Here is a 9375-nt window from a genome sequence, read left to right as displayed (position 1 = left end):
AATAATAATAAAAATAAATAATAACAAACAAGATATCGATCATAATATTAATAAATAATAATTATTATTTTATATAAAATAGAATAAAAAAAACTAATTATTTCATTTTATAAAAAAAGTTTCATAATATCAAAAATGTGTTTTTTATTAGTCTATATATCTAGTTTTTATTTGTGGTTTATTTAATAATTACTAATTTGATGTATTAATGAAATTTATATTTCAAGTGTTTTTAAATTTGAAAATTTCTCAAAAAATTTTTTGCACACGTTACGGAATGTAAATTCCAATATATGAACGGCATACTGAACAATAATGATGAACTGTTTGATGAGAATTCACGCAATATGGAATTAAGCAACAGCATCTAAAATTTAGGAGAAAGTTATATTAAATTTTTTAATTCTATATTTGAAATTATAACAAAATAATTGCAAATTAATTTTGTCTTTTGTTTTTTATTAATAAGAAATCAATTTTTTAACTGACCCACTTATAAAAAGAATGATTGCTATAACATGAGCAAGTATTGAACGATTAATTTGCACAATTGTGAGAGTATAAGTTGCACATCTTGGACAAATTGCTAATGTTGGCTGTGATGATAAAAATCGACCACTACTCGCTACAAAATTTGTTCAGGTACAATATTTTAAATTTTTATGATTTTCGTTTTAATTATGTAATTACTAACTAATACTAATATTACTGCTAACTACTATTTACTTACTAATTACTTCAAAATAATAATAATAATAATAATAATAATAATAATAAAGTTTACAGGTAGTGGAAATTAAATTATCCATTGATAAGGAGTCCATAAAAATTCCTTGTGCTTGAGCATAACTAGGAGGTGGTGTGTATACTTCAAATGAAGATTGACTATCGAATGGAAGAAAAGAAAATTGAACATCATTTCGATTGGGTCGTGGTCTTACAAAAATTGATGAATAAGACGGCGGAGCTCCTCTAGAATAAGGTTGGCCAATCTAATAAAATAATATCTAATTATCTTGTATCTGATACTAACTTTGGAAATTTTATTTAATTTTTTTTTTTTTTTCTTAAATTGACAAAATTTTAGTAGACATTGATTTAATTAATCGCCTTATATTTTATTGATTATTTTTTAAAATTTCGTTCACGTATACGAATTTTATTTGAACAAAAATATCTATTTTGCTTTCTTTAAAAAAAAATAAATAAAATATTTCATTTTTTAAATTTGTAGTATTTATAAATTTCATGTAGATTTAATATTAAATGGTTAATTATAAATTAAATGTTAAATTTAAATAAAAAATAATTAAATTTCTTTTCATTTACATTTCTCTATCTCTACAGAGAAAATCAATTTTTTGTTTTATAAATATTCTGTTCTTTTATTTATTTATTTTTTTTAAAAATAATTTACACTTTTTACCTCATCTGATTCGGATGTATTGCAACATTTGCTGATCCATGATCTGTTTAAAGATCTGTAAGCCAAATTTCTTGTCAATATGAATTCTCTTGGCGGGGTTAAATTCGTAATTTCCGGTCTAATTATTTCAATGGTTGTTTCTAAATTTTGATCTCCTGTGCATATGTGATATATAAATTAAATTCATAATAATAACTTATAATACAAAAAATATTCTAAAAGTTTCGGATCTCTTGAAATAATAATAATAATAATAATAATAACAATAAATAATTAAAATAAATTCAAAATAATAATAATAGTAGGGTTTTTAAAAAAATCTAGAAAATCTAAAATACTTGTAATTCCCATACCATTATATCATCCGATCTACAATCGTCTAAAACAGGACTGATAAAAATTATGATTTTTATTAAAAAAATTCGATTTTTTCAAATTTAAATATGTTTTTTTTTTCATTTAAATCAAATTTAATAATACAATTATCAGGAAATATAATTATATTTTTATCAAAAAAAAAAAAAATTAAATATTTGAATTAAAAATAAAAACTGTCCAACAATTAATATTTTTTAAAAATTGTTGAATTTTGAAAAAATTAATAATTCCGTAATAAAGTTTGAATAACTATAAATTTTGTTTAAAGAATATATTAGAACTTATATAAAAAATTTTAAACTAAAATTATCCAAAAAATAAATGTTTTAATTTTATATTATAAAAATTATAGTACAATTTTTCAAATAAATCAATCGATTCGTTAATAAATATTCTATTAATTGGTTATAATAGTTTTGGCATAAAGATTTTTTTAAAATTTTATTTAATCTTTAATCTAATTTCAATTTAAACAATACATTTGCGAAACAATTGAAAAAAATTTCAATTTCCTGAATATAAATAAAACGGATTTTAATATTTTAACTATAATAAATTATTTGAGATTAATTTAAATTCACTAACCAATAACGACAGGAGTTTCAGAATTGGAAAAATTTGCATCATCATTTATTTTCTCTGAATGCTCCGATGATTTTGAAGAATTCATAATCTATACAACTATTTATGATTTCATATTATTACAATAAATAATATAATTATTTTATAATTTATCGTAAATAAATATTGAAAATGAGAATCCAAAATTTTTACATGTTTTTTGGTAAAAAAAATAACATTAATATGTCAAAATAAAAATCTCTAAGTTGTTTAACCTTCAAGTTTAACAATTTCTTTTTTAATAAATCATAAACTAAATCAGATGTAATTAAAAAAAAAAAAAAAAAATTACACAATTATATGTTTAGAAAAATTGTTTCTTTTTTTTCAAAACAAAATTGGTTAGTGAAAGTCATTTGAAAAAATATAATTTAGTCATGCCATATTTAACAAAATATATATAAAGAAAAATTGTCATTTTTCCTCTAAATAAAATAAGAAAGTAGTATTTTGTTTTGGTTCAGAGAATTTGAACAAAACATAAAAAAAAAAAAAAATAGTTGACATTAGCGTTTAATATGCGCTTTACTATTAACAATAAATTTCTCTACTTTCCCTTGAATTTTTCACGCCTCGAGAGAACATCTTCAAGTGTGTTTAGAATACATTTTTTGTTCAACAGACCGAAAAAATATGTCAACGGGTATTTATATTAAAGAAATTCCCAACTAATGGGATTTAGTTTTCTGTAAAACTTTAAACCGGTATGTTTCAAAAAATATTTTTTTTTAAAAAAAGAGAAAATTATTATTTTACCATTTATTCATCATTTTTCAAAGAAATAAAATGTTAAATAACAAAATTATTTTTATGTTTTATTTTATTTTTTATTCAACAATAGGAAGTGCAGAATTTAATATTCGAAATAGTCAGAGACGAAGTCAAGACAGACTATTGGATAGAAAACGGTTTTGGTCCTCTTCTAACAACAATAATAATAATGAGAGACATAATTTGAATGTATCGAAATATTCATTGGATGCAAGACTGCAGAGAACTCAGAATCAAAATTTAAAAAGAAATTCTCTCAGGGATCAAAGACGTAAGTATGTAACGAGTTATTGTAATTTTTTTAAATTTCAATTATTTATATTTTACTGTGCAATTTGTTAAAAAAAAAAAAAAAATTTTTTCCTTTTTTTAACAATTTTGAAAAAATAATAATTTTTATTTGCAGTTCTACCTTTATTTACACTCGTGAGATTTGATAATAATCTTTGTATGGGAAGCACTGGCGAAAATGGAACTTGTATTTCACCTGCAGAATGCACTCAAAGAAGAGGTGTTAGCAATGGAATTTGCGCTAATGGATACGGAGTTTGTTGCTTTGGTACGTAATACATTTTTTTCTTTATTTCGATTTTGCAAATTCCAATAATATTTTATTTATTACAATCATTAACAAAAAATAATATTGAAAAATATTGAAAACAATTTTAATTTTTCATTTTTATTAATATTAGGTAGCAAAAATATTTTTTTTTTCACGTTTAATTTTTTTTTTAATAATACGCACTCAATGATTAATAATAATAATAATAATAACCATGATTAATTTTTTATATCAACGATTGGCAAAAATTGTCACCAGTAAAGAAATTTTTTTAAAACTATTCCTTTTTCATTTTCTCTTTATGGGATAAAATTTTAATTTCCACTTAGAGGGAAATTAAAACTGAAAAATAATTTTTAATTCAAAATTCAATTACACATTTTTGAAAGTTAATTTAATTATTGTTGAAAATTAAAATTGTTTTAAGTTTGGGACTTTTTAGTTTTTACACTGAAAAAAAAATTATTTAATTCAAATAATCGGTTACTTGACTATTATTTATCAACTAAATATTTATTTGTATTAAATAATTATTACTTGAGATGGTATTTGCTGGTATTTGTTTCAAATACAGAAATTATTGGTACAAATACAATTTATTTAATTCAGATAAAAATTATTTGTTTCAAGTAAATATTTATTTGATAATAGTCGCAAGTAAATGATTATTTGAGTCAAATAAATAAATCTTCAGTATATTATAGATAATTAAAGAATTAAAATGTAATATAATATAAAAATTGCAATCAAAAATTATTATTTTTATGTACAATTTTTATTTATAAAAAAAAATTTCAGTAACTGTTACCTGTGGACAAACAACAATAGACAATAATACTTATTTTGTCAATAATAATTATCCTGCAGCATTCGATGGAACTGAGTCTTGTCAATTAACTGTCTTCAAATCTAATCCTGATGTTTGTCAATTTAGGTAAGAGGAGAAAATTTTTTTATTTAATTATTTGTTTATCTTGAACAGTTATTATTATAATTAGTTTATTTTATGTAATTTTATTTTATTATTAATTAAAGTCAAAAAATTATTATTTGATAAATTATAGAAGTCGTTTTTTTTAAATTTCTGACAACAATTGAAAGTTTTTATTTGTAACTTTTTGAAATTATTGAATTTAATAAAAAATCAAAAAAATAATTAAAAATAATTGTATTTCGTAAGAGATAGAGTTGAAATTTATTGAAATAATTGAATTTCAAAAGATTTTAAGTATTCGAAAATTTTAATTTTTTCTAGTTTTTTTTTATGGAATTTCAGACAATAATTAAATTTTACAGAATATTTGATTAAAAATATTTTAAATAGTTCAATTTTCAAAGAATTTGATTAAAATTTTTTTTGTTTGGCAATAATGTAACAATTAATTTAAGATAACATTTTATTGTGACAAAAGTTCTGAACGTTCAAATGAACGAAATATTTTTTCAATCTATAAATTATTAAAAATTATGATAACCATGTAAAATAAAATAGTAAATTAAACAATTATTAAATTAATAACTTCTTTTTAGATATTCAAAAATATTAATTAAAAAATGTTTTAAATAATTGATTTATTGAACAACTTTTATTTTTAGAATTTTTGAACAATTGAATTTTTTAATTTTCAAAAATAATTCAATGAAAAATATTTTCAGATAATTGAATTTTTGAATAATTCTATTGAAATTATTGAAAATAATTAATTTAGCGAAGAATTTTAGTTAAAAATTTGTTAAATAATTAAATTTTGGAAAAGCTGCATTGTATATTAAAAAAAAGTTGTATTTTATTTAAAAATTTTGTAAAAAAAAATTAATTATTAATTATTACCATTTTTTAGTATCAAATAATTTTTCTTTTTAAATAGAAATTTATCATTTCTTTTAGATTAGATTTTGAACAATTCAATATTCGTGGTCCAGAGACGACAAATAATCTTTGCACTTACGATCAATTTATTGTTTCTGGCGGCAATCCAGTTCCTCCAATTTGTGGAAACAATAATGGCAATCACAGTAAGTTTAAAATGTTTTTGTGGAATTTTTTTAATCTATATTCATCGTTTATAATTTATTTTGTAAATTAAATTTTTTTGATAATTTTTTTATAATTTATAAAAATGATAATATTTTTTTTTCTAATTCTCATGATCAGTGTATGTGGATGTTGGAACTGGACAAACAAATCCAGTGACACTTTCGTTTGTCACAAGTGGAAATGGATTTGAACGTATGTGGAAAGTGCGAATTGCACAAATTCCCTGCAGTACAATTTATAGAGCCGATGAGGGTTGTTTACAATATTATACTGGAGTTTCAGGACAAGTTAAATCTTTTAATTATGATCCAATAAATGGATTACAATTATCAAATCAAGATTACAGTATTTGTATTCGTATGGAGAGAAATTTTTGTGGTATTCAGTATATGACTTGTCCTGAAGGACGTAAGTAATTTTTTTTTTTTTTTTCTAAATTAGACAAATATTTATAAGGAAAAATTATTTTTAATTCAATTAAGTTTTCAATAAGTTGTATATTTTTTTTTATTAGGATATATTTTCTATTACTTTTAAATGACAAAAATTATAATATATATTGAATTTTTTTTTTATGTATTGAAAAATGAAAATAATTTTATTTATTAAAATAGTACAAATACCGGCTGGATTAATACCAAATTCACAACAAGGATTGAGAAGTAATGCATTCTCGTTAACGGGAAATACATTGAGTGGACAGCCAGTGGCAGTAGTTGGACAAAATTGTCAGACGGATTGGTTAATGATACCGTGTGCAATGAGTTCAGGAAGATTGTCCACATCGACAATAACTTGTGTCGATAGAATATGCGGCGGTGCTTTTAATACTGAATCCACGACAAATTCTTCGACTCTCATAAGTAAAGTATATTCAACAAATTTTTTATTTAAAAATAGAAAACAACTCTCATCGTCAATTGACAATTTAAAACAAAAAAAAATTACAGTTCAATAGAATTATAATTTATGGAGAAACGAATCTACAGTACGAATTTTATGAAATTCGTAATATTTTTGCAAAAAAATATTATAACCTTTGTTTGGTACACAAACAAAATACCCCACGCGTGTTCTATATTTATTTAAAGTACCTAAATCTTTTAAGTTTTTCAATTTTTTAAACATAATTATACTTTAAATAATCTACTATACACTACCGTCGGAAATTGTGCGAACGCTTACACCGCGAGTCATTGAAAAACATACTCGCGTGAAAATAAAGATAACTCTGAGAGAAATTAACGTAGAGACTTTTCCCTTATAGCGCTGGAAAGTTTATTAAATTTTGAAAAAAATGATACCTATTTGAATGAGATTGCTTAAATAGGTTTAAATATGTCATGTTACAAAGTTGCAAAAATAATTGTAATTTTTTGCTTATTTCCTACCTTGACTTTAACCTCTTGCATGGTCCAGGAAAATCGACGAAAAAAATTTTCCTTTAACATAATTATTCCTTGAAATCTAAGCTTTCCATTGATTCCAAGAACAATAAAAAATGTTGACGGGTTTGCCAGTAATTGAAAGAAAGGACGAGCGTGCACGAAAAAAAATTCGACCGTCAATCGCTCGATTTTCCCGTCTCGCTGCCTCTTTCGTTTGTGCGCCAGGGCTGAAACAGAGGATTTTGATTAGGCGCTTTCCGGGCACCATTAATTTCATTATTTTTGCCTTTTCGTGAACATAAATTATTTGTATAACGCAAAAGATATCATAATTGTGTTATAAGTTAATTATACAGTTATTAAAATTAAATAAATGTAATAAAACTTATATATTTCATTATTAAAAAATTCAATTTGACCAACGAGGTTTTTGATTCTTAATAATAAATTGTTTAATGATTATAAATATATTTTAATTTTTACAAAATTTTAATTGTATAATTATTTTATTTATGATTGATTAAAAAATTAATATCTCTATGTATGTGAAATATTTTAATAATGAAATATATAAGTTTTATTACATTTATTTAATTTTAATAACTGTATAATTAACTTATAACACAATTATGATATCTTTCGTGTTATACAAATAATAATTTATGTTCACAAAAAGGCAAAAATAATGAAATTAATGGTGCCCGGAAAGCGCCTAATCAAAATCCTCTGTTTCGGCCCTGGCGCACGAACGAAAGAGCCAGCGAGACGGGAAAATCGAGCGATTGACGGTCGAATTTTTTTTCGTGCACGCTCGTCCTTTTTTTCAATTACTGGCAAACCCGTCAACATTTTTTATTGTTCTTGGAATTAATGGAAAGCTTAGATTTCAAGGAATAATTATGTTAAAGGACAATTTTTTTCGTCGATTTTCCTGGACCATGCAAGAGGTTAAAGTCAAGGTAGGAAATAAGCAAAAAATTACAATTATTTTTGCAACTTTGTAACATGATATATTTAAACCTATTTAAGCAATCTCATTCAAATAGGTATCATTTTTTTCAAAATTTAATAAACTTTCCAACGCTATAAGGGAAAAGTCTCTACGTTAATTTCTCTCAGAGTTATCTTTATTTTCACGCAAGTATGTTTTTCAATGACTCGCGGTGTAAGCGTTCGCACAATTTCCGACGGTAGTGTATATAATAAATAGAGTAGGTAATATAATTTGTAAATAAATTTGCAATTAATTCTCATCAATAAATTACAGGTACAGTAAAACCATTTCGATTAGTTTTTCACACGGATGGAACAGAAGCTCCAAATGATATGGGTAACAAAGGTTTCTGCTTGAATTTTGTGCAACAACCATGTACTATGAAATTATAATGAATGATGCTAAATAAATATTTTAATTTTTTTCTAATTGATAAAAAGATACAAAATATCATTTGACGTTGCAATTCTCAGTTTATCATACATTAGTTATTTTCTTGATTGAATGGAATTTAGATCTATTCTTGTGAATTCATTACTTAAATGGTGATAATTACACCAAATATTTTTTCAAAAATTTTAAACTACTAGGTAATAAAAAATTATGCTTAGTACTTTTTTCCAGTCTGTCAGTCCGATATTCTTTTTATGTTTTTCTATATAATGATTTTAAATTATGTAATAACAACTGTTGTATATATTTTTTATTATTCTACACTGAAAAGTCTATTAGACCTTAATTGGTCAGTCTGTTGATAATTTCTAATTATATAACTAATAAAAAGTGAATTTTCCTAAAATTAGAGTATTTTTTAGATTTATATCAGATACTGAGGTGAAAAATTTCGAAATTCAGTTAAATATAGTATAAATTTATTTGCAATCTAGAACTTGAAATTTATGCAACCTCATAAACTTTATAACTGCGTTCACATAATTAACAATTCAAAAGAAAGTACACAGTTAGTTTTTATAATTATAAAGCAACAATAAATAATTAGAGCAATCACTAAATACTTTCAGGCAATTTTTTTTATAAATTATTTTACAGGATTATCACAAAAACTGTTTATGTGATTTTTCCCTGATTTTCAATCAGAATTAAAATTTTTTCCCTAACGATAATGAAAATATTTCAAGAGGTTTTCAATTATAGAAAATTAAGACAATAATTTTTAGAAATTTAATATTTTTCCAG

The 9375-nt window shown here is 22.7% G+C and overlaps 2 protein-coding genes across 4 annotated transcripts; one reads left to right on the top strand and one right to left on the bottom strand.

Annotated features, from left to right (window-relative positions):
• Nucleotides 1–146: 146 nt before the first annotated feature.
• LOC127280797 (uncharacterized) lies at nucleotides 147–2603 on the bottom strand. Its single transcript, XM_051304062.1, has 4 exons — nucleotides 2390–2603; nucleotides 1427–1581; nucleotides 785–992; nucleotides 147–625 (listed from the first exon to the last, which is right to left on the bottom strand). Exons 1-4 carry the CDS (start codon nucleotides 2472–2474, stop codon nucleotides 462–464), a joined length of 612 nt encoding a protein of 203 aa, XP_051160019.1. The 5' UTR covers nucleotides 2475–2603; the 3' UTR covers nucleotides 147–461.
• LOC127280795 (uncharacterized) lies at nucleotides 842–8800 on the top strand. 3 transcript variants are annotated; one of them, XM_051304059.1, is made up of 8 exons: nucleotides 842–982; nucleotides 3267–3467; nucleotides 3603–3755; nucleotides 4557–4692; nucleotides 5647–5774; nucleotides 5914–6204; nucleotides 6411–6659; nucleotides 8452–8800. In XM_051304059.1, the coding sequence occupies exons 3-8, from the start codon at nucleotides 3647–3649 to the stop codon at nucleotides 8568–8570; spliced, it is 1032 nt and encodes a 343-aa protein (XP_051160016.1). In that variant the 5' UTR covers nucleotides 842–982; nucleotides 3267–3467; nucleotides 3603–3646; the 3' UTR covers nucleotides 8571–8800. The 3 variants fall into 3 exon arrangements, with proteins under 3 accessions (XP_051160016.1, XP_051160017.1, XP_051160018.1); XM_051304060.1 differs by having other exon boundaries at nucleotides 3267–3471; XM_051304061.1 differs by lacking the exon at nucleotides 842–982 and adding an exon at nucleotides 3038–3129.
• The last annotated feature ends 575 nt before the right edge of the window (nucleotides 8801–9375 follow it).

Source organism: Leptopilina boulardi, unplaced genomic scaffold, assembly GCF_019393585.1.
Source record: "Leptopilina boulardi isolate dan_hultmark-lab unplaced genomic scaffold, ZJU_Lbou_2.1 LbouV2_255, whole genome shotgun sequence".
Taxonomy (NCBI): domain Eukaryota; kingdom Metazoa; phylum Arthropoda; class Insecta; order Hymenoptera; family Figitidae; genus Leptopilina; species Leptopilina boulardi.
The sequence above is the reverse complement of the archived record's forward strand: the minus strand, read 5'-3'. Positions and strand labels throughout refer to the sequence as shown.